At 42.4% G+C, this 25,475-nt stretch overlaps 1 protein-coding gene across 1 annotated transcript in view; it reads right to left on the bottom strand.

The window, feature by feature from the left end:
- Positions 1-25,475, bottom strand: part of ksr2 (kinase suppressor of ras 2) — a 93,912-nt gene that overhangs the window by 13,151 nt on the left and 55,286 nt on the right. The window contains exons 7-16 of the mRNA XM_048995756.1: positions 14,349-14,418; positions 13,014-13,097; positions 10,622-10,689; positions 9,330-9,350; positions 9,037-9,143; positions 6,455-6,623; positions 6,023-6,064; positions 5,661-5,727; positions 3,759-3,807; positions 2,800-3,167 (exon numbers count right to left, since the gene is read on the bottom strand). Of these exons, the coding sequence (XP_048851713.1) occupies positions 2,800-3,167; positions 3,759-3,807; positions 5,661-5,727; positions 6,023-6,064; positions 6,455-6,623; positions 9,037-9,143; positions 9,330-9,350; positions 10,622-10,689; positions 13,014-13,097; positions 14,349-14,418 (1,045 nt within the window). The remainder of the gene's footprint in view (positions 1-2,799; positions 3,168-3,758; positions 3,808-5,660; positions 5,728-6,022; positions 6,065-6,454; positions 6,624-9,036; positions 9,144-9,329; positions 9,351-10,621; positions 10,690-13,013; positions 13,098-14,348; positions 14,419-25,475) is intronic.

Raw genomic sequence — 25,475 nt, 5'->3', positions numbered from 1 at the left:
AAATGTTGACCGTCCACCTCAGTCGTTCTGCACAGTGTCTTAAGACATTTATTTAAATGCCATTAATTAACCTGCATTCTGAGAAAAGAAATGCTTGCGTATAAGCTAATCATCGAAAGCAGTGAAAGCACTGGAGAAACTCCACGAATCCCTGCTTTTACATTAAGCCGGTCGCATTTTACACAGCATCAATTTTGCATGTTTGTCCACTCGGAGCGAATGATGCGAGATGCGTCACATATATAAAAAGGAACATCTCCCCAATATACAGCAAATTTGGCCAATGTGGTGACATTTCCTTTAATTTCCATGGCCCGGTACTCAGAGGTTCAGAGAAGTGGGAGGTCTATCAGTTCCTATCACACTTCCACGTCAAAGAACAAATTTGCCCCCAACCCTCCCCCAATAAAGGACAGGAAAACATAGACGCTTGATGGCTGAAAAACCCATCGGCCTTAGAAAAATCTCTGGCTAGGAACGTATTTGCATTGTCTCCTGGGACCCCATGGGACGTTCTTGCTGTTTATTCCCCCCGTCTTCGTTGTCTCGGGAACCATGGTCTTCGCTCATTGATTTGCAGCAGCACAAACCCGGGGCACAGATATTCCCCCGCGGTGGCACATGTGATGTATGTTATGAGAAGGCAGGCCCAACCAGCCCATCTGCTAAGCATGAAGGCAGCCGAGTCACATGACCGGCAGAGAAGATGCTGTTTTCTGAGTGGCTCCCTTTTTCAGTATTCTTCCTTCTTTATTCAGTCCTTTGTTCGTCTTTTTTGTTTCAGTCAACATTTTACTGAATTTGCACTGTTAACCGTATTATGGATTGTCGAAAAGCCACTTACGCCAACAGCTGCTAAGCGTAATCTTCAACAACCGCACACTACACAGAACAATACTTCTGAAATATTTGTTACAACAATTAGCTGTTTCCCTCTGTTTTCCCTCTTCCTTTGTACTGTTTGCTCTGCTGCTAAAAAAAAAAATCCATCATTCTCAGAAGACCACACTGAGAAAAACAAAAAAGCTTATCATCACAAATTACTTCTGAGCAAACAGCTACCGGAAAATTCCGGTAAGCCGCGTCACGCGTTAAATAACAACGGGGTTTGGGTAATGCACCATATTTATTGGGCTTTATTACTTTATTTTAGCATAAATATCAGGGAAAATGGTCACTGTTTATTGAAGGAAAGGTCAGAATGGGGCTAAATGCAGGCACAAATCGCTGTAACCGCATCACTGACATCCGGATGCGCTCAACCTTGGATTGTGTTCAAACTGTCAGAACTCTGTCTGATCAGGATGGACAGCTTATCAGCTTGACCAGCTTCAGACGGTTCAGCTATTGGACTCAGCTGCTCTCCAGCAAAACAGTCTTGAACAAGACATAGCAAGAGTCCATGCAACGAGGCAAACCTATCACGTTAATATTATCTCACACCAATGGGACCTGGGTTCGAGTCTCTGCCATGGCTCCATGTGTGTGGGGTTTGCATGTTCTTCCTGTGTTGTTGTGAGCTTTCCTCCCTCCAAAACATGCGGAGGTAAATTGAGGTTACCAAACTGTGTATGAGTGTGCCCCGTGGGGGGGTGGTGCCCCATCCTGGGTTGTTTCCTGCCTTGTGCCCATGGGCTCTGGCCTCCTGTGACCTTGAACAGGATAGATAGATAGATAGATAGATAGATAGATAGATAGATAGATAGATAGATAGATAGATAGATAGATGGATGGATGGATGGATGGATGGGTGGATGAATGGATGGATGGAGGGATGGATGGATGACAAGCAGAAATGTTTCCAAGCGTTCTGACTCTGAGTTTATGTCTGTTGGGTCCGTGCCATCAGCACTATCAATGGGCCAGGTAGGAGTAATGCCAGGCAGGCTTGAATAAATTGGATCTCCATTTTCCAGATGCTTCTCTGGCTTACAGAAAGCCCAACAGCTTATAACTAGTTCGGGTTCTGCTGTAAATTGAGGCAGAGCAACAGTCTAGAAGTTGCTCAAAAGCGAGCCCTCTAGTAATTTGGGCTGGCGAGCTTCCCACACTCCAAGATTTTGTTTGAACTAGTAGAAGAGACTCTCTGGTCAGTGCGTCACGGAACAGCTAATGACATCACACCACAACCCTCTTAATTTCCAAGCCCCAGCCCATTTGTTAAGCACTGCCTCACTTATCAGCAGTGGTGGGCATCTATTTTGGGGTGAATTTGCTGATGACTCCCAATTAACTAGCCCATTTTAATCATATTTTGAATTGTTATTTTAACTGTCAGTCAAAAGCTCATTTTCACTTGAAAGATTGCAGAGAATGAACATCAAAAGCAGTATAACACAACATATTTCAGGGTATCAAGTGTAATGAATGGAAGCAGGTGAGAATTACTCATTACTTACATGCATTACATGCTTATGAATGCTCTATGAATTCATTATGCATTTTGAAGGTGCTCTGAATGCTCTATGAATGCTCCATGAATACATTATGAATGTTTACTAAGTGCTCTATGAATGCATTATGAAGGTGCACTGAATGCTTTATGAATGCATTATAGAGGCATTATGAGGGTACAGTTGACGTAAATCATTACCATATATACTACATACAGAGGAGCAGGTTTTTCATATAGTCTTGTGTATAAGTACAGAAGGTCGATAAAGCGCACTGTCAACCAAATCTAGGGGTAGGGGATCCCATTTACTAGCAAATTCAGCAATGATTGGACTTTTATTTATATTCATAACACGATAAGCATCTACGCATACTTTGTGGGGGGGGGGTAGCCTGCAGCCTCACCTGGTGATGATGGCTAGGTGCGGGGGGCTCATGCAGGCACCCATGAACAGCACCACATTCTCGTGCCGCGTGTTGCGGTACGCCATCACCTCCCGCTTGAAGGCCTTCAGCTGGTCCTCGTTGTCGCGCTCGATGTCGATGAGCCGGATGGCCACCTCGCCGTGCCAGCGGCCGTGAAACACCTGGCCGAAGCGGCCCTTTCCGATGAGCTCGCCAACCTCTAGCTGCTCGAACGGGATGTCCCACTCCTGCAGGAAGATGCTGGTCTGGCTGGCCTTGCGAGGGAAGTTTCGTGCCGACAGGAGTGAGAGGTTCATCTCCTCAAACTCATCCTCCGAGACCTCTGCCTCGTCGTTTCCCTCCTCGTTCTGCAGCACAGAGGCACCGTTTATTCGAGTGTTCAATTTTTTTGCTTCTGCCGTGGACGTGTACCACACTCTGTTATTCTCTCAGAACACCCCAAAAGAAACCATTAGTCCCTTCAGGAGATCAAAAAACAGGCTTACGTCTGAAACGAAAGCTTAAGCACTTCTTTATATTTCATCCGCATATGGTGTGTTTACGTTTTTTTAACTGTGTTTCTGAATGTAAAAAGCTACCAGCCAAACTATTCCATATTTCTAATGTTATTCCTTTATTGAACTACAATATAAAATCACCACGTTTTTAGTCTAAAAGACACATTTACCTGAAACCAGATTCCGAACATACTGGATCTTGCAAAACCATTTAATAATTGTATTGGATATAACCAGGAATTAGGTGCTCTGGCATCAACAAATAAACATTATAATTAGAAATAAACATTAACAATTATGTAAACATAGCGCATAATGCCCTCTCAGCTGAAGTTATTATAGGACATTGCTTGATCATTTTAAATATTTAAGCATAGACTGAGTCAAGGTAAGACGTAAGACCTTCCTTTTAAGATACATTTATGCTGGTCAATGACTCACCTCGGACGTAAGTTCCACTTCAATTTTCAGGAGGGGGTTTCCTTCATTACTGAAAGCAAACAGACACATTTATAAGCCGATTCTTTCAGGAGATTGTCGCATCCAGACTGGACCGACACGGAATGCTAAAGTGTGCAAAAATTAAGGCAGAATGTAGGAGTCGAACAGGGCTATGGAACAATTTGAGATAAAGGATCCCCCCCCATATTTTGATGAAAGTGGATCTGACTGTTACCACAACCTTTCCAGAAAGCCCGCAAGGGACTGAGCCCCAGTGTAAGGGTGGGAAATGGAGGATGTGGGAGTTCACCTGCTTGTTCCTCAAACCACCCACCCACCCTTTCTGCCTCATAGACAACAGTGATTAGAGACACCCGCCAAGGAGAGGAGATCTGTATGAAGATGACTGGGTCCCATAATCAGGACTATGTCAAAAGCAATATCTTGTGAACAGTCTTCTGAGTCTTTTTCGGTGTGGCGTAGAACAGGCTGCTGCTACGTCCAGACCTGCTCTCTGAGACCGTGGAGAACACACAAGGCCATGTTCAGAAGACACCCGCTCCTCATCGGGGCGTCAGCAGACCATAAATGCGAAGAATGAGAGGGGAATTCTTGTAGCTTCTGGTGAAAGTTCAGGAATGTGTTTGTCGTAGTGCTCCATGATTTAGAATAAATACAACCATTTCCCAGATCATACAGGATTCTCGCAATGTAATTAACTGTCTGCTATGTCCAGAATGTTCCACCTGATGCACGAAGCTCTGTAATGAGGCCACCTCTCTCTAACAGACAGAGACAGAGGTAAAAGTGAAAAAGAAAGCCAAGCACAAATGAAGATAATTAATGGCAGTAATTACTGCAATTACTGCATACCGCCATTCCAATATTACAATTAATAACACCATGACACACTTTGAATATGTCGGCCTTTGAAGGGCCCGCGTGCATTGAGATGATAGCAGGCATTTCAGCACAGACTAATTAGCAGAGAGCCATGATATCAGTCCCACGTTTACTTAACTTCCCTAAAAAATAGGTTTATAACCATAATGTGAACAAAAGGCACTGAGCAATCAGCATTTCATGGCTGCTTTCCCATGCCTATCAAACAATAGGAACACGGAGTTCACACTTAAAGCCCATTTCATTAATCTAGCTACCACAGCAAAAAGGATTTGAGGTTCCTCAGCGTGACTTGAACTATAAGAACAGAGGGACACTGTTCTCCAGCAAAACATACCCATTGCATCACTTCCTGTGGAATTTACAAACTGTTTGTATATATATATATATATATATATATATGAAAACACTCAAACTCCCTCAAAAGGTTCAAAACCATCAGATCTTTTTAAGTTGAGAATGTAGGCTAATTTTTAAATGCTTTTCCTTGTGGGAAATGTATCGGGGGGGGGGGGGGGGGGGGTTGTTTATACAATCTGATTGCTTCTGGGCACAGAAGCTGGAAAATGTCATCAGGCTCCTATTTTTGGAGGTAAATTGTTTAATGCATGTGTTTTGCATATTATTTAGTTCTCATATTATATATTACTTCCAGAAATATATAAATAATACTGTGGCCTATTTGTAGTACCAGGGAAATGCTATATGTAGTTGAATCCAGAATCGTTCTAGCTGATGTCCCAGAAAGCTCATTGGTTCCTCAAGAGGAGGAGAGACGAGAAGGGGCTGTGGACCTCAGTCTCACTTATAAAATATCCTGATGGGATCATGCAGCATTCTGACATCACCTGAAAGGTCGGGTGGCCCTTGGGAGGCACGCAAAGCAGGGGGAGGCCAGTCCACCATAACCCAGAGTCAAAACCCCTGTGCACCTCGCTCCCCCATAAACCTCTTGTAAGTGGCTGGGAGATGGTCTGATTTGGAAGTAGATGATCTCACCCTGGTTCGGAGAGAACGGGATGCAGGACGACTTGTGGAGCTCGGTTTGGCACCTCGGGTGTGACGTCTGGATGGGAAGACAGATGAGATGAGAGCTGAGGCTGATGTCACAGTAAGAGAACCAAACACCAGAACAAAATTTATGTGAGACTCGCCTCAGGCCAAATCTCCCACAATACATAACCTCGGTCACATCCCATCTAGTTAAATATTTATCAAAGTTGCCTGTGAAGCCAGTAATCAAGGGACCAAATGAACTGTCCAGCTAGACATAGCTTATAAAGGATAACATCAAAAGAGTCTCCCTTGACTAGAAGTGGTGCATTGTGGGAATGGATAATGATCAATTATGGCACACTCACCTGGAAAGATGAATTGCTGCTTATATTTGAAATAATGAGAGGCTAGGGAGAAAGGCAGGCAAGACACAGGAAGAGGCACGTTAGCTGACCCAGGGGGGTGTGCAAAATGGCCAAATGTGTCAATCAACGCTTACATCATTCATTAGGCCAGTGGGTGAAGGAAATCACATGACAGATGTGAAAAAATTACTAGTATTTAAGATGAGACCCACATAGCAGCGATGCTGAAAATAAATGTTTAATAATATAATCATGAACAGCAAGAGAAGCAGATCACATGGTTTACATTTTATGTTTCTGTGGATATTTTTTTTTTATTACCATCTTTATCAAAATGATTTTAAGTACTATTTAGGGCCTATTCAGATCCATTACGGTATATATATTATCCTGGAACATGCAGACCGGTGTCAATTACGTCAGGATGCCTACCTGTCAAGTTAAACTGTTTCTGTTGCCTTGTGCACTGGGGGGACGGGTGTAAGGGTGAGGGGGGCGTGGCACTGGGAGGAAGAGGTGGAGCTGGGGACGAGGGCGTGGAGGAAGTCGTAGATGAGGGGTTACTGCTGGAGTCTGGCTGGTAAGGAACGGGAATATGATCCTGCATAAAGACAAAGAGCTATTCAAATTCACATTTCTGCTTGTGTACATAGCAGCCACCTATTTTATAAAATCTGTGGAAAGCATGCGAGCAACAAAAGGAATCTGATGACGTACTTGTAAGAATATTGCCTGTTGCAAAAGTCATTTCCAGGTGGTAATTGAACAGATCATCATATTTACTGTTTTGAGACACTATTGGGCAAAATTGCAGAAACACTTCCAATTTTTAGAAATTGCAGAACTTTATTCCAGTTACTCCAGTTACTTATTTAATCAAATAATGTATGATATTTGTAAAGATTGTTTATAAACATTACCGCCAATATTCCTGTAGTCATTTTTAAAGCATGATGCCAACAATGCAAAGCATTTCCATCATTTTGGACACTAGTGTAACTCAGAGTAAAATATTTCCGGTTGACACTGCTGCTCACACCTTTAGAGTGGGGGGCTCGAATCCTGCACCCCATCCCCAGTTTCCTCCCACAGTGCAAAGACACGTAATCAGGCTAACTGGTTGTCTCTGTTCCCTGTTTAATTGAAGTTCCTGCTCATTTGTTTGTGTTTTGATACACGGTGCCACATTCCACAAAGCTATAAGGAAGACTTTCATACTGTAATAAAGCACCCTGTTGGCAGTAGCTTTCTCTTTGACGAGTGTTTTCCAATCCGGTCCTCAGGGTCCCACAGACGGTCCACGTTTTTGCTCCCTTTCAGCTCCCTGCCAGACAGCCCACATTTTTGCTCCTTCCCAGCTCCTACCAGGAGCAAAAACGTGGACTGTCTGTGAGCCCCTGAGGACCGGATTGGGAAACAGTGTCTACAGCCTACAAAAACATCTCGGCAGGAGGGCCCCACCCATTCCACAGAGCCAGCCTGCTCAGCATCAGTTGACGGCTCTGCCATACAGACAACTCATTTGAGCCATATTCTGCACATAATCTATCGCTGGCTAAAATCTGCAGATAATCAGGCTGTTACCGCTAAAGCCATCTTTTTCAGATCAAAAGGCTTTTTGTCATCACCCTACAGATTCTCTTTGTTACAGAGACTTCCGCGTAGTCTGACAGTGGAGCCAATCTCCATCTGTATCACGTAAGCATGTCACCAATTCCCATGAAGAGAAGACTACAAAGAAATGTCACAGCCTGTACTTCTAAGTCTTTTATTAGTGGTCGAGGGTCCTCAGCTATAGTCTGCTTTAATTCAAGGGTTGCCAGGTTCAAACAAAACTGAAAACTCCTGTTTATGGCTGGGAAATACATCAATAAAACATTGCATCATGTTTATGAACATATATCGTCATCAATCTTAATATTGTCGGTATTATGATATAAATATGATACACATGTCATCTTGCTCTCCTATGAGACACAGAAATAAGAGCAAAGCTCTGGAGGTTAGCCATATTTACAGCCCTCCCCCAAAGCAGTTTTTTGGGGTTAAGAGTCATGTTCAAATGCAATACAATGATGCTATTACTCTGCCAGGCTGCCATGACATGAATCGGCGACCATGTGATAACATGCACTGACTCCTATCTGCTTCTCTAGCTAATATGATCAATGTTCCTGCATCAGTGTTACCTATTATTTTTTTGTTTCTTGTTTAGCAATAACGAAGGATCCAAGGATCAAAGTTTCAGGGCAGCATAAGCATGGAGATTAATCAGTAATACTTCACTCCTGACCAACAGAAATGCTCAAAATATGGAATCTCTACCTAGTGTAACGTTGCCAGCTCTGACTCATTGTCCTTGACACTTGAAATTTGAGACTCAGTCTCAGACAAGACTGCATGCTTACCAGCCTCCTCAGAGATCCTGGTTTTAATAACACAGTACCCCTGGTGCTGTGTATAGGTCTGGCAGGGTTTCAGAGATGTCTGTCTAAGTTGCCACCACATCTTTGATAATGACAGCACACAACTTCTTGGTTTGATAGCTTTTGTTCCATGAGTTTGTGTTTATCGTTTCCCTCCTTAGCCAATTTTGAAACAAACGCAATCGAAATAATCAGAACAACTGAACGGTCCTCTTCAAATGCCCAATCTATAGAAATACTTTCAATTCCCAGTCTTTATCTTCCAAAATTCACTATAAAATAAAAGCCAACGAAGACTTTTCAAAACTAAACCATACTGCAAAGACAATTACTGACAAACACAATACTTAACAAAATAAATTACTTGTCATGTTCACCACAGGAAGTGCCTGATAACTTTTGCAAAGTATTGTGATACGATCTACTTGTTTATTCCACGGTTTTTTCATTCTTTAGGACAAACTCCCTACCACAGACAGAGGGATACAGTTACACTGGACGTCAACTCCGCTGTACGGACAAGCAACGATGAGAGAGAGCATCTTGATAAGACTGTCATACATGTAATTTCATGTCAAGGGAACGCACCTTGTTGATCTTATTGGTCTTGGGGAGCGTCTGACTGATGTGCAAATCGGTGTACCTGAGGGGGTTGTTGATATCGCACGGTACAGACTCAGTCCTGACCAAGCGAGCTGCAGAAAACAAGATGGAACCACTCAGGCTAAAATTTCCAAAGAAAGTGATTTTATGTACTGGAAGTATTTGAAGTTTACTTGTTAGAAACACTACATCAAAGGCAGAGCAGGCCTTCAATACCATAAACTTGGAATGAATGCTAGAGTAATCAGAAATGTCCACCTGCATAAATCAAGAATTACCTTGGGTCGTTCCTTGGTGATCTATTGAGGAAAAAAAAGAGAGGATAGAGATTTATATAGAACACTTCTGAGGGAAGACAAGACTGATCGGAAAATGGAAGAACTCCAAGTAAACTCAAACTACTGCTGTTTTCATGTACTGAATTTTACACAATGAAGCACGAGATGTCGGTCTGATATACAAACCATACGTTGGTCAGAGAACAAGCTTTCCCAAAGTCAGCATGAACTTAATTTCCATTTCAAGACGTTCTGATACCTTGAAATGAAAATAACTACCTATCGCATCCTATTTCGAGAGCTTGTAGAAGATGACATCAGTTTACAAATGAACTATGTTGTGATATGAATTAATCCATAAAACAGTAAAGATCCTCAAGACTCATGGCTCAGTAAAATTTGCGATCAGAACTGATTTATTCATAACTCTAAACGTGCTTTCATTTGTAAGCAATGAAACCTACGTAAAGAAAAAGTACGTTTCAAACACTGTGACCTCAGAATTATGCAAGAATATGATAAAACACTATTCAGCAGGAACTATGAATGTAGCACAAAAGCTAATCCGAAGATTATATCATATTCAAACACCACAAAATGCACTTTTCTTTTACCCAGTCAATTCTTTTGACAACCGAATTAATCTTGTTTTTAAGAGAATGTGACTTATAGAATAAAAGCGTTGAGTATCTGAGCTTTCCAGGCTAAAAACAACTGCCTGAGTTTGTGATTCTATTGATGCAATGTAGCAGAATATTAATTACAGGAACAAAATAATAACATAATTCACTGCCCCAGTATACCTCCTGCCATATTCCATTAAGCATTTTCTTCTTTGTAACCTTCTATGAGCTCAGCTAAATTTGGACCTGTGAAATCAGCAAACAAAACTCTTTCCTAAATGATTTCTAGAAAGTACCCTGTTCGATGGGATGTGCTGAGGTCACGTGATGACCCTTCTGAACACTAAGATTTCTTTAGTCTCGCCCCCCCCTGAAAGTTCCTGGGCCTGATCCATTAGAAAGAGATACAGTGTGTGTACGAGTACAGCCTCTCTCAAAAAATAACAGCTAAATCACATACCATGCAAAACTAATGTGAATATAAAATATATTCACTATACTATTGTACGTGACCCCAAACGCCCCCCAATCCAGAGATTCAGGATGTATTTTCTTTTGCCAATGAGACTGTATACGGCTGCTATGGTCAGCTCTTCAATGACATCACTTGTTGAGGCGGCAGTTCAGTCTGTGTCGACCCCACAGCCAATCGGAGGCCGGAACACCTACCTCCACGGTGGATGATCAGTAAGTGACAAGGCGGTGCTTCTTTGGTGCACTTGTTGTGGCACTTCAACCTACACAAGCACAAGGGAAGGTTAAATTACCACAGAATTTTCACGAAATGCTAAATGCAGTCCTAAACACTTCTCATTAAAAACAGGACAAAAGTAACTGTATAGAAACAGCCTGGATAAAAAAAGGGCCGAATGCACAGATGCAAAGTGCCCATACAGCCAAACTTCTTACTGTCTACATTTTCATTTTATGTCAGTGGCACAATGAAAGACCCTTTGACCTTTATGTGGTCATTTTGTTTGATTGTTGCAGAACAATCGAAAAGAAAACTGAATCTGTACATCTGTCCCTCTATTTTCAGTAGCTATTCAGTATGGTTGTGCTAATCCGGAGTCTATCTCAGGGGGTCTGGCATGCCTCCTGGGGACAATACCGCTCCTTTAAAAGGCGTTTGCAGATTCAGAGATTCTGACTGAACAGAGGCACATGTCTTTGGGGAGAAATCAGGGGAACCTACAGGAAGCCCACATACACTACAGAGCTGGATTTGTGTTCAAACCTACAACCTTGAATAAACAACATGTAGGCTCCTGTTGGCATTGAGACAAAACAAGACTAGATGCAGGCATATTATAATTATTGTAAATTATAATGTATGTTTTGATGTAAGCGGCATTTGTACATTCAGCCCACAAATTTCCTTTTACAACTACATTCCAACAGCTGTGTAGTATTAATTTTCAAAACACTCCGCGACATTCAAAACTTGGGAAATTACACAAAATAAATATAAGCATAATCGGTTCAGCGTGACACAAAGAAAATTAATTGTCTTTTGTCAAATGCACTCAGTAAAATTGGCAGACTAAACCATTTATTCAGATATGTTATATTGATGATTAAAGCTATATAATGGGCTTTTCAGATGTGCTTATTATGAATTTTAACCTTCAAATTATATAAAAATGTCACTGAATCCAAAAGATGAAAAACAAAAGATGATGTTAACCCCTGTATCCGTGGGGATCGGTACATTGGGAAATTAAATATTAAAGGATAATTGTAGCTATAATCTATAATTTTCTGAACTATCAAGGTTCCAGATTTTCTGCTTTCCTATTTAATTACTCCTCCTCTTTTGCTAATTGATCTGATGAAAAGCATTTAAAAGAAGACCTTTGCAAAGTAAAGTCTTTTTCCATGAATAAGTTTTACATGCATCTCAACATGCCACTTCAGTAGCAAGGGCTATTTAATTAGGATATCATATATTCCAGCAGGTAGCTGCCCTTCACAGACAGCTTACTCTACAAAGAGCAAGTTGAGGGAGGCATAAAGACAACTTCCAATAATGTATCAGTTACTATTTATTAGTATATCTATCTTTGTTTCTGAACGAATAATGTGAGAAATATTATTGTATGGGAAATAGTTTATTGCCATGATACTATAGATCGAGGGGGGCAATCCAAAGTGATCAGTTTCCAGATAAATATCAGAACCTACGCAATTTACTGTCGGATCGGTCCCTGTCTTATCCCATTCTGTCTGACATTTCTGTACGTCAGTTCCCTGTTTGACCAGAGGGTGTCACTGGTCATCCCATTCTATCCCTTGTGTTTCCTAAGGTTTATTCATCATTCACAGTCCTCACAATTACCCTTCTTCCATGGGCAGATACATGGCTGAATGGGCTGAGGAGGTGGCTAAGAACCATGCATCCCAAACCATTGTGAGTTTTTGAGTTTCATGTTTATGTATTCCATTGTGGTCCTTGTGTTTAATGTCTTTGTTCCTGGTCTAGCGTGCCTGTGCCCCGTCTTGTATCTATGTCCTGTGTCCCTCGTGTCTCCTGATTTTTGAGTTCTTAGTTCATAAGACATTTAATGTTCCATATTTGTCCCCTGCTTAGAACTCATTATTGGTATATATAAATCCCTGCCTGTTCTCTCTTCCCTTGTCGGCTACTATATATGTTGCATGTGTTTCATGAGTGTTGCTGTGTTGAAGGTGTTAGATGTTCCTCAGTGTAACCCTCACTTAGCATCCAGATGAGTCCCCTACGTTCCCCCATGCTTGTTTCTAGTCTCCGTTAGTTTGTGATGTAACCTGTTCGGCATTGTTCAAACCCATCGTGATCTTTTTCGTGTTGAGAGGCCTTTGAGATGCGGTTGAAGGCTTACAGTTCACTACATTTTCCATCATGTATATCATCATACTATTTGACAGGTGAAGCAAAAAATACCAGTGACAGAACCATCTGAGTTCTTCCATGAAGACTAAACCATTGCCTTGTATATATGACAATGTTGGGCTTGGCCACGACAATGAAGAGGTGACAAGTGGGGTTTTCCAGTGAGTATTTCAATGTCATATTACTTACTTGCAGTTTTTACACTTAAGTCCAAACAACATTCCTTTTCCACACACTATGCATGTTTGAGACATCCAGTACTTGGTTGAAAATCTGTCAAAAAAGACAATAAAAGGTTGTTTTATTTAGTTACAATGGGATTCATTCATTCAAGACACTTGGAATTTTTCACAATCTGATTAAAAGAGAGAGATACTATTGTCTGTAGCCATTTGAAAATACCTTATATTAATAAACAATTGCACAAAGGATCAAACTGTAAAAGTAACTGTGAAAAACAGAAGTGCCTATACATTTTGACGATATTTTATGTAGCCTTCTAGATGATGGCTGCCTCACTTTATTTCTGCCCAGAATTCTTAGCTGTTGCCATAGCCTGAAAGGTACTAAATGGCAAAAGAATTGCTACATCAACACAGTGAAAATTAAATTGAGGTTATAACCAATAAGGATTGCTGTAGACACCGCAATGTACATTCCCCTGCAATGGGCAAAATTCACACAAACACAGTCCAGCCCTTTAGCTGAAGAGTACACAAGTGCTTCCAGAAGTCTTCGATTTATTTACCTTTACCTACCGAAGCTGGAGACGAGGCCAGCAGGTAATGGATTATGACTAATGTTGTTTGACAGAACCCAAATATCTTCATTAGGCATGCCATTTCACCTCATCTCGGTGCTAACACAATTTAATGCCACCCTCTCCTACGCGGGGAGATAGACGCTTTGGTCGCATACACGCTGAAACTTAAAGCGAGACAGAAATCAGCATGCTGGCTGACCTACGATCTACCCTGCCGTGGACACCAAACAAGACATACATCGAAACCCCACCATGAATTAAGCCTCCAGCATCTTTCAAAAAGGGGTCAGTCAATAGGCACTGTAAACTAAGCCATCAGAATATAAACAAGGTTCTGAATTATTACATCAAAGAAGAATTGTACTACTTTCTAAATATCTCCTGGGTGTTAAATTCCCATACAATACATAATACTACAAAAATACAATGACTATAATAACACATTTTAATCTTAGATATGAATCATGTATGGATTATACAAAGCTCTGTGTGTACCTGCATTAATGTGTGTTGACAAGGCCAGCTTTCCCCACAGCGCAACATTAGCTTCAACAGCCACACGCAGTGCAGAGCTGCCATGATTCTCATTTTGCCGATAAGTCATTAAGTGAGTGGTATTTACGGCCATCAGTATCTCAGATGAGAGCCAAAAATGGAGATGAGATCTAAAAGTCTACCCCTTTTAATTGGCTTGACATTTTGCTGTAGAGGAAGTGAAAAGCCCCCCCCCCCCCCTTGCCAAAGAGGCAACGTGATGTTACCTGTGTTTTATCGAGTTTCCCAGATCTCGACGGGGGATCTGAGGGGACCAACGAGGCACTGAGAGGGTGTCTGTCAGGACAGATGTGTAGTGGAGAGAGAGAGAGAGAGAGAGAGAGAGAAGCAGAATAACAAGGATCATTAGCAATGTGACTAACAGGCAAAATCACCACCTGTAGATGAAGTCGGGAGAATATGGCAGCGAATGTCGACAATGTAATTCACAGCATGACTTTATGCCCTGTGACATTTCAGCCCCTATATAGCCTTAATAGTCACTGTAATCCTCATCAGAGGCCACAGCAACCTTCAGTTCAATCGATAAAAGCACACATTATTTAAGAGGCACCAAATTATCGACATGTATGACCCGCAAATGCCGGTACATAAACTTACTACATTACAATATTTATATTTCTTAACTATATTTGGATGATAAATAAACACAGACCATTTTTATATACTCCATATATCACATGAACTGATATAAACCAATACATAAAAATGTAAAAAAAATACATATTAAGTTAACGCTTTATCTTGCTGGTGGTACACTCTCATACTTAAAATTAGAGTTTCATCAAAACCAAATATATATATATATATATATATATATATATATATATATATATATATATATATATATATATATATATATATATATCATAATAAGAATCAGAAAGCAATCACAAACCACACACAGGACCCTTCCATTTCATTTAATTCAATGTAATTGCAGAGAATTAATGCAATCAGAATTTTGGCATCATTGCTCAAATGTAGATAACCTAATAAAACCTAAAATATTAATCCAATTTTGAATTCCTTGCCTAGTTAGCTTCAAACGGACATTTATTCCAGATAATCATTTATCAAGCTATCAATTACTTTGATTTTTATAGCAAAATACGAAGGAATAAGAAACATATTACTGAGCAAAATTATATATCTTCTCACAAGACACTTTTACAATGGGCTTGTCAGGTCCATAGAGATTTTGGTGCAATGATTGCCATAAATTTAACCTGAAATATCTTTGTCTCACCTTTTGGTAATCCTGAAATGCAAGTGTGCAATCTGAATCGATACACCATGGAGAATCGTTCGCTAACGTGGCTGTTGTAGCCTTTCAAACAAACAGCACACCCATTTCTGTCACTGCCATTTGACGCTACTCTTTACAGGTAGTTGAACCAATTTGAAAAAGTTTGATTTGATCTCATAGTGACCTGTTGCTGAGATGTTCAGCCATCTGTGTGTGAACTTGAGATCTGCTTGAACAACATTTAAGCTCATCTGGCACATTTAAGAAGCAGAAGCTGCTAACATTTGGCAAGGTGGATGGAATTCCTACGGCCAGGCCACTAAAACCAGGCCCTACATACCCACATCTACTGTAGGTGGGTATGACCCATTGCCCTTTCAATTCGTAGCATCATCTTGGAGAAAATAACCTTACTGGACCCCAAGGAGCCATCTATCATCATTTCTTGTAGAAATCATTCCTGTAGTTTCACTGGCTACCATCCACCCACTTATCATGCCAGTAAAAGAATGTTTTGTTTACCTATGTGAAAGTGTGAGGGCTACATTTTCTGGAGGTGTTTTTGCTTCCCCTTGGACACCCTCCGTTCCCCCATGGTTACCCAGGAACGGTGGTGACCCACCTCAGGGAAGACCCAAATCTCCTCCTCGAGGGCTGGATGCTCTGGACCTGCTGGGAACCGTGCCCACATTCCCAGCATATTGTTACTACGACAATAGCCACAGACTGTGATGGGCAGATTTATGCACCGGAGATGCTGGGACTTGTCAACATGGCCACAGAGTCTCAAGCGAGACAATTCATTGTGTCAGGCAGAAAAAGTCCTCAGCCTTCTGACTTGACACAATAGGCTGTCACAGATGTTGAAATCCAAGAGCAGCCAGATGAATCCAGATGCAGGAATAATAGAAGTCACTTTTAGATTTTACGCAAGTGAAGAATCACATTATGCTCTTACACGTAGGTTCCAGATAGACTGGAGGCAATAATCTATAGTATGTCAACAAATAATAGAGGTGCCGAATGAAAATAAACACTAAGACAAAGAGGTCTGGGACCACACAAGAAGTAATCACACTGTCAGGCCCTTGGCTACCTTCCCCAAGAAGTGTTCGCCGAAAGCCATAATCATACACTTAGTGGAACTGATGGTCATCACAGCCCTGTGACGCTTTTGGAAAGAATTTTGGTGGCTAACTGTGGCAGATTTGAATTGGGGACCATGAAATGGATCGAGAACCATTCTGACTCCAAACTACAAACTCTAATGAGTGGGATTCTATCACACCCATGCAAGTGGAGGAGTGTGAGGAGAAACCAAAAAGGACTTCTCAACTTGCAAGCGAAGATATGCAGACACCTTCCAGCAATGGCATGCCGTGGTCCAAAGATCTCCCATGGATTCTAAGGTCAACACTGCTTGCATCGTGATACCAAAACATTCACTCAACCCCAAAGCCACCAGCAAAACATAACGACATCTCATCTTCGGCAAGTGGGTACTGCGTAAATGTTTGGCATGACATCATTGTGGCGCCATTGCTGTCCTCGAACTTAGTGGATGAGAGTGGCAATTAAAGGGAGGGGGAAGGGAAGCTCTGAAGTCAGTAACTAATCTAATAATAAGACAGATGCCATGGGATTACTGTCAGTCTAACTTGCCAGAGACACGCATAAGCCAACCGGTCGGAGAGTTTAGGTTCCTTCCCACAGAAGTTGTGCTTCCTGAGAGGACATATCAGCCTCATACATTCTGCAAAGGGAATTTTACATCTCTAAGGGAACATAAATGTGCCTCAAAAGCCCCGGGGTTCTCCAGAAAGCAGTAGGCATTGTTGTCTAACTAATCACCTCCCCCCTCCATTCTGATTCAGTTTCCTTCCCCATCTAATTACTGGCTTCCTTAATTTGAGAGCTGCTGACCAGCTGCTAACTGGAAAACAAGCGGAAGAGAGAAGGTAAACTTGGGATTACAGCTCTGGGGCAGTGCGGTTTGGACAACACAACAGACAGAGATCTAAGAATGCACCTCAGGAACCTCTGAGAACATGGGCCTTCTGGCCTTGACTAACAAGAACCCAACGACAAATGGCAATATTTGGCCTCCTCAAATGTGATATTATCATTTAAGTGTAATGCATTTCCAGCCCATCAATAATACTGTCGCTGATTATACTGTATAGAACCTTGTTGTTCTCAAAGACCTGAACTGACCTGCCTTGTTACTGATCCTTGGCATCGATACAATTAAGCTGTAGTGTTCGTATAACTCGCATAAATCAGCTTACATACAATCCATCAAGCTCAAAAAGTCAACCACATCCCTAATACATTTCTAGGGGATAGCTGATAATTATAATACAATAAGTGCACAAATCAGATTTGTCTATGGGGTATGTGCCCTTTGATGAATGTACAATATTTTATCTTATATACACTTGCTTCAGTTTGGCACATGATAGGGTTAAAATTTAATAACCAACAGCTTTTTCAAATTGTAAAAAAAAAAAAATCGATATTAGACACAGTGCAATTGTATGTTCTGTTTCTATGACAACTGTTCACCACTTTAAACCTCAGTGAGACAGCACCAGTGGCTTCATAGCATGGGAACAGACAACACTGCAAAAAAAAATTAAGTACCTGCATATTTTTTCATACCCCTTTGTCCAATTTCCTCCACTAATTAGCAACAAATAAGCTCAGCCTCATCGTCTTTAATGGACACTAATTTCCCATATGAAAATGATAACGGGTAAACATCTTTTGGAATGAAAATATTCCTCAGTCACTCATTAATCAGCTGTATATCACAATTACTCTTACTGCATTCGATGCTGTATTAAAATGAAAGAAAAACTACATGTTGGAGTTTAATAACTGCTGATGAACTTACAGGTCAGGTCAGGTCAGGTTCACTGTTCACTGGTACAGAGCATTGCTGTACCCACTACATGAAGAATCACCTCCGGATCCCAGTTGGCAACCCCCTAGGCCGACATGAGGTCCATGCCCACCCCCCCGGAAATGCCCATCTATCTGCCACAGGCAGGTGTTACATGGGTGTCCCCCTGGTCGGGTCCACCCGCCCAGGTCCTCAGCAATGAGAATCCCGCAACCTGGATCACCCTCTGGGAATCACTCCACATGGCCATAGTGCCATAACTGATGCTCCCTCACAATGCAGGCAATGTGCTTCATTCGAGATTCCCAGAGCAACCGCTCGTTCAACACAAAGTCAAACCAGCAGAGCTGCATTGTCATCCATAAGGACCATCCATCACCTGCCCTGACCGTGACTTTCCGAGGGATACTGCATAATGCTTAGATCCCTCTGAAAGCAGGACGCGGGTCGCAAGACCTTAGATGGTGTATTACTTGCTCACAGTTTCCTTTAACACTCATCTTTATCTGCCCTCAGGGCCCTCACAGCTGTCCTTTTCAGTTCCTGGTAAAGACTGGAGTTGCCATCAAGCTGCACGCTGCGATTCCTCTAATATCCAAGGTGCCCTGCGAGATGAAACAACTCCTTCTGGGAACACCGACAACACCAATGCAACCCTCAGCAACCTTCAGAGTCTTGTCATGGAAGGTCTACTACTTCACATTAGAATTGGCAGTCGCACCCGAGTGTGCAAGTTCCTCATACAAGCTGCATGCAAGTTAGGGCTGCACAATTAATCATAAAAATCTTGATTCACATCTCTAAGCAATCTCCTTTCTAAATTACAATGGTTCTTCTGCATGGTATCACATCAGCCGGATCAAAACAAGTGGTCCTACTTTTCCCCAAAGAGAGTCAAGCATCCGATAATTCTGCATTCTCTTTCCACTGTATCAGGTACCTTACTTTTGGTACTTCATGACAGCACCAAACGTACATTGCTTCAAAGTGCTGGTTTTTCACTGGTGTAAAAGCCGGTACTGGCACTGAATGACATCACAGCGAGAGGCGGGTATTTTGTATTGCTTTCGAAACATGGCTGTATATTATAGGGCTGGATGATGCACAATATTAATACCAACATCGCATGTCGTGTGTGTGCAATACTTACTTCACCAGTCAGCTAGATTAAGATCAGGCTTTTTCTTACTTTCAATTCTGTACACGGACATCATAGCACAGGGAGATAAAGTTTCACTAAAACATAGGAAAAGAATCCATCCATCCATCCATTTTCCAAACCGCTTATCCTACTGGGTCGCGGGGGGTCCGGAGCCTATCCCAGAAGCAATGGGCACAAGGCAGGGAACAACCCAGGATGGGGGGCCAGCCCATCGCAGGGCACACTCACACACCATTCACTCACACATGCACTTCTACGGGCAATTTAGTAACTCCAATTAGCCTCAGCATGTTTTTGGACTGCGGGTGGAAACCGGAGTACCCGGAGGAAACCCCACGATGACATGGGGAGAACATGCAAACTCCACACACATGTGACCCAGGCGGAGACTCAAACCCGGGTTCCAGAGGTGTGAGGCAACAGTGCTAACCACTGCACCACCATGCCGCCCCCCACGAATCCATTATTATTTTGTACCTCTTTTATTGTTGTTTTCTGAGTTCGCAACTGTTTTCAAGACTGTGGTTGTATTGTTTTTCAGAGACAGGCTATTTGCATAACAATTCAACAAAGAAAGCGTTTCAAGTTCTACTCAAAGTACCCAAAGTTCCTTTTTGTTGTCAGAAGTTGATATGCAGGTCTTGGATCTATCATATTTTCAGCACAGTCATGTTTTGGTGTGTTTCCTTTTGCAGTTTAATAAGTGCAATAAACGTTTAAATTTAAGAAAGAAAAATTGTTACAGAGAATTGTAATCTCAATTCTAAGGAAAAGAATTGTGATTCACTTTTTATTCAGAATCATGCAGCCCTAATGCAAGCTCATTAGAAACAGCTTGATCTTGGAGTCTGGCCAGGTTCAGCCTCATTCTCTTAAGTGGTAACTGGTAATTGGATCTAAGCTGAATCTTCAGATTAGTAACAGCAAGTCTGTGGACAGAATTCACAAACTGGGTACTTCTGTATACCCTGCAGTTCTGTAGGAGCCTCCAGTGTCTGTCCACGAGGATGTGATGGATCTCCTTCGCCACAACACCAGATCACAGTTCTACCGAGATCAATCATGCGGCTCAGGGTGTTGGAACAAGGATCCAATGACTCGCAGCCCCTGATCTTTTGTAAAGTCAAGGAACATGGAGCCATTTTCACTACAGATGCCAGACCCATGGGGACCAACACAGTCCTCATAGCCAGCCCTGTCAGTGTCTGTGGTCACACTGAAGTCACCCATGACCGGAGGAGTGTCACTCTTTGGGCACCCGTCAACCACCGAGCGAAGTTGAGAAAAAAACGTTTCTCTCGTCAAGGCATCACTCACTGCAGTCAGAGCATATAATGAGACAATAGACTAGACACCCAATGAGTGCCTTAGCCTGAGTGCCATAATACGCTCATTGAAAGGAGCAGACACCATCGGGAGTTTACCTGCCACAGCAACAGCTACATTGGTTGTTAATACTTTTATAAGTAAGATAACTTAAACAAACACAAATGAACGAATAGCTAACACACAGTAGTGCTGTTGAGAGTTGAGTATGGCACAAGTGAGGTAGAAGCTTGCTTAAACATGGAAAGTGCATTATTTAGTCCAGCGATGGGTCAAAGGAGGCTGAATTTGTGTCCTCCGGATTGGGTGGGAATAGACACGAGGAGGCTAAAAGCATTGGACAATTAGTAGTAGGTGACAAGGAGCATCTCAAGTGCTCAGCTGTGCATCTCAGGCAGGAGACACTGGCTGACAGTCTTACCAGCTCTCTGTTGAGAGAATGGATCTCATTATTCAAAATGAAGTTTGGACACCATTCTTCCCACCGCTTCCAAGAAGTCAATCAAACACAGTCTTATAAGCTTCCGGATGAAAAAAAAAAAACAAAAACTTTTTTGCCCTAAAAAGTTTGTTCAGCTAACCAGCGTCTGTCACGCCTGTCATTATCCCTCAGAAAATAACAGAGAAGAGCATGATGCATGATGCATGATGATGGACTGGTAAAAAGTGTAGCATTTTTCTGCACCCCCCAGAGGAATTTATTCTCCTCTAGAAAAACAACGTACTCTTCGCTTTCTTTTAGACTCCCACCATGCTGCACGTTGTCATGTCAGCCCTGCTTGTCATTGACAAAACCATTTCTACAGTCCCCTTAGATAGTGACAGTGGCCGGTATCTTCCTTTTCCATCTGAAGTCTACAACCAGTCCTTCTCCCTTTCAGACGTTGAGCATCAAGTGATAATTCTAATATCACCCAATAAATCTTTTCACAAGATTTTTGACCTCCACGTCTTACTCAAACAGTTATGCAGATGAATCTGGCCTTTTGGTGAGGAATTCTCTAATATGGGCCGCCATGGCATCCTCAACTCGTATCTGCTTAAGTGTCTCCCCACCCGGGAAAGCTGGAGGGTGTTAAAGCCAAGGAAGACAACGTGAATTCCTATGACAATGTTAGCTGACTTGTCCAGGGAATGTGAAGCAGGTACAGAACAACATCTTCCATACTAATATGCATGCAGACAATTGTGGGTTTAGCAAGTCCTTCATGAGTAGCGTGAGATGCTGCAGCATCTGGCTTTCAAACAGCTCCTTTATACGGGATTGTATTCCAGTGGTATATAGACATTAGGAGCACAAAATTATCCTTTTTGGGGCACAAGGAACATGTGTGAGGTTTTCCAGAAACAGGTGTCTTTTGTATTGAGACTGAAATGTTAATCCTGTACTGTGGAAGCTCTTCCAAATAAAATGCACAGGCTTGTATCACTTTAGGGGTGGTGCAGTGGTTAGCACTGTTGCCTCACACCTCTGGGACCCGGGTTCGAGTCTCCACCTGGGTTACATGTGTGTGGAGTTAGCATGTTCTCCCCATGTCGTCGTGGGGTTTCCTCTGGGTACTCCAGTTTCCCCCCACAGTCCAAAGACATGCTGAGGCTAATTGGAGTTGCTAAATTGACCGTAGGTGTGCATGTGTGAGTGAATGGTGTGTGAGTGTGCCCTGCGATGGGCTGGCCCCCCATCCTGGGTTGTTCCCTGCCTCGTGCCCATTGCTTCCGGGATAGGCTCCGGACCCCCCGCGACCCAGTAGGATAAGCGGTTTGGAAAATGGATGGATGGATGTATCACTTTAGGGCTAATGCAATTAGGCCTGCTTGCTTTAGTCATATGTAGCCAGCCAACCTAAGTGGAAAAGACAGACAGTCATGGGAAAAGGCAGAGGCACTGTAGGCTGACAGGGGAGAATCAAGGTACATGGAAGGGTTGACCAAGACAGGTGTGAGTCAATGAAGCCACCCCACTGGGCTGAGGAAGTATGTGTGAAACCTGCAAATGAAGCCATATAACTTGTCTCGCCCCTGATGGTTCCTAATTTCACTATAGCCATCTGCCTCACTGTATGCAGTGATCATCCTCAGTCCTTTCCATGGCCTCCTTCAGGCTGAAATTCTCCGCCTTCCATTCAGTCCTCTCTTTGTATTCTTCAGTTCCATCTCCACAGTCCTGACCTCCTCTCGAACCCCCGTCAGGAACAGGAAAGCATTCCTTTTCCTTCCAAAGTGTGTTTTAATATCCCCTCTGATCTCGGGCTCATTAGTTGGAAAGTTTTCCAGACATAATTATGTCCACAAAAAATGTTACAGTGAGTGATGCAGTGAGAGAAGCCTGCTGAATTTTTCACAATAGAGCCCAAAAGGTCCTCTCCAAGCAATTCTGCAGAGCTTCTGTTGTGTCTTCTGGCCAAACTCTCAGAGTTGATGGTAAAAGGCTGCCGTTAAACAGCACCAGGTGTACAAGACCGTGGTCTGACCTCCCAAGGGGAGGGAGGGAAGCACAAATATATGCATCCTTCACTTGAGCAGAGATCCTGGGACCTGAGGCTCATAGCCAGCAGTTTGATTCGTTCTTTCGCATGCTCAAGGTTATACCACTCAGGGTTAATGAAGATTATCATCCCACCTCCTTTCACTCTTTTTTCACTTTCGTTGGTGTGCACCAGCTGGAAGCCCTCCAGTACAATGCTGAAGTCCGGTGTGTTCCTTTGCAGTAAAGACGCTGCATGAAAATTACACTGGCATTCTGTTTGGCTTCTTACCAAGGGCAAGAGCTTATTGGGAAGTGCTTTCACAGACCACAGGTGGGGCTTGCAGTCATTCCTTCTCTCTCCCTCACCATAACTCCCCCCCCCCCCCCCGTTTCTTCAGCACCTAACCTCCAACGGGATCGGCCTCGGTTTTTGCTCCCACTGTGTGAGATGCGTCATCAACGATGAATAACCAAATGAAACAAGAGCAAACAAAATGCAATCAAACGAGATAAAAAACAGAAACAGAACCAGATGAAGGAGAACAGCAAATATCATAGTAATCGCAAAAAACAAACCGCAAAACCGGTTGACGAGGCCATGAAATGTGGCACCATCTTGGGAGATGTTCCAGAAAAACCACGTCTGGTTTTCAGGGGTCCCTCCTTTTAATTTGCAAATTCGCACTCTAAAGCAATACCGGGGAATTACACGACATTTACAGTGTAATCCCTAAGGTTCATATTAATCTACTCGAAAGAAAAAAAAACATAATTAATGAAAACAGATTCTGCCGCAGATGCTGCTTTATTTAGAAACAGCTTTATCAGTGCGGGAATGTCGCCTCTGTGGGCAGGACTGTCACCTCACGCTGTGAGCTTCGGGATTCAAATGTGTTACTGGGCTGTAGCGTTCACCTTTGCTGAAGTCTGGGACATATGGATGAGGACGCTAATTATTCAAACAAAAAAGCTTCTCCATGAAATGCCGAAGGTAAAAAGTGCATTTTATTTCAAAATCAAAATGAATATAGTGTAATTAAATGTTTATAGTTCCGGTCCCGGGGTAAATGTGTATAATCACCTTGACCGAAAGGAAACACAGATTCCTTTATAGAAACACTGTTCTAAGCAAATAAAAATGTCTTTTTTGTTCTTATCCTTTTGCACCAGGACATGCAGTACTGTAGAGAGATCTACAGTAGCACATGTGAAATGTGCCACTTCTATCTTATTACAACCGACAAACCAAATCATCTCTCCCGAACTCTCTGGACTTTTATTTATTGGTTCTAGAGGTTAACGGAGTTCAGTTAATCTCCTTTAACTATACAGAAAAAACCTGCCTGCCAGCAGACAAAATAAATTAAGGACAGGTATTAAGGGATATGCATCTTGCATATCTGTGGGTCGTCACGGCCTGAAGGACGTCACCTGTGTTCGAGTTTCCAATGTGAGCAGAGCAACAGTGGCAACAGAAAGGCCACGTTCCTTGGAAGCTCCACGATTGAGCTCATTATCTCCATAAAGAGCAGTTATGGCCTGTTAAGTGTTTGCTGAGGCCCTGTTTGTGGAGTGCCGATGTTGTTATATACAAGAGGCAGTGGTGGCTTAATGGTTAGGGAAGCACACTTGTAATTTAAAGATTGCTGGTTTGAATCCTCAACCAGCAAGGCACCACTGAGGTACCCTGAGCAAGGTACTGCTCCCCAGGCGCTGAATTAGCTGCCCCCTGCTATGTCACAATGTGAAATATGGGTTAAATGCAGAAGACCCATTTCATTGTGGTGTGTCAACACTGATCTTTAAATTACAGTATGACAGTGGGAAGAAGAAGTATTGAGGTTTTTTCTTTTTTACAACAACAACAACGCAACATCCATTGAAGATCTCGAAGTGTTTCCAAACTGAAAAATGTTTTCCATATACAGTCATTTTGGAAGATGGTGCTAGACGGATTCACATGTTGGATACATTTTTGACACCGTAATGCTCTGATGCCGAGTGTCATTTGCTGACAGGTGATAGCAGCAATCTTCTTCAGAGCCATTTGAATCGGGGGTGTTTGGCCTCGGTGCTCGGGGCAGCCTCTCCTGGCGCCGTCCCAATGAACCAAAACAGCGATATGCTAGGTTTTACAGGACACTACTTGCAATTTGAAACCAAGCAGATTCTAAGCACTCACAAAGTTTGACTTCAAAGAATGCAAGTTTAAAAAGACAAGTAA

This window comes from Brienomyrus brachyistius, chromosome 2 (assembly GCF_023856365.1).
Source record: "Brienomyrus brachyistius isolate T26 chromosome 2, BBRACH_0.4, whole genome shotgun sequence".
Taxonomy (NCBI): domain Eukaryota; kingdom Metazoa; phylum Chordata; class Actinopteri; order Osteoglossiformes; family Mormyridae; genus Brienomyrus; species Brienomyrus brachyistius.
The sequence above is the reverse complement of the archived record's forward strand: the minus strand, read 5'-3'. Positions and strand labels throughout refer to the sequence as shown.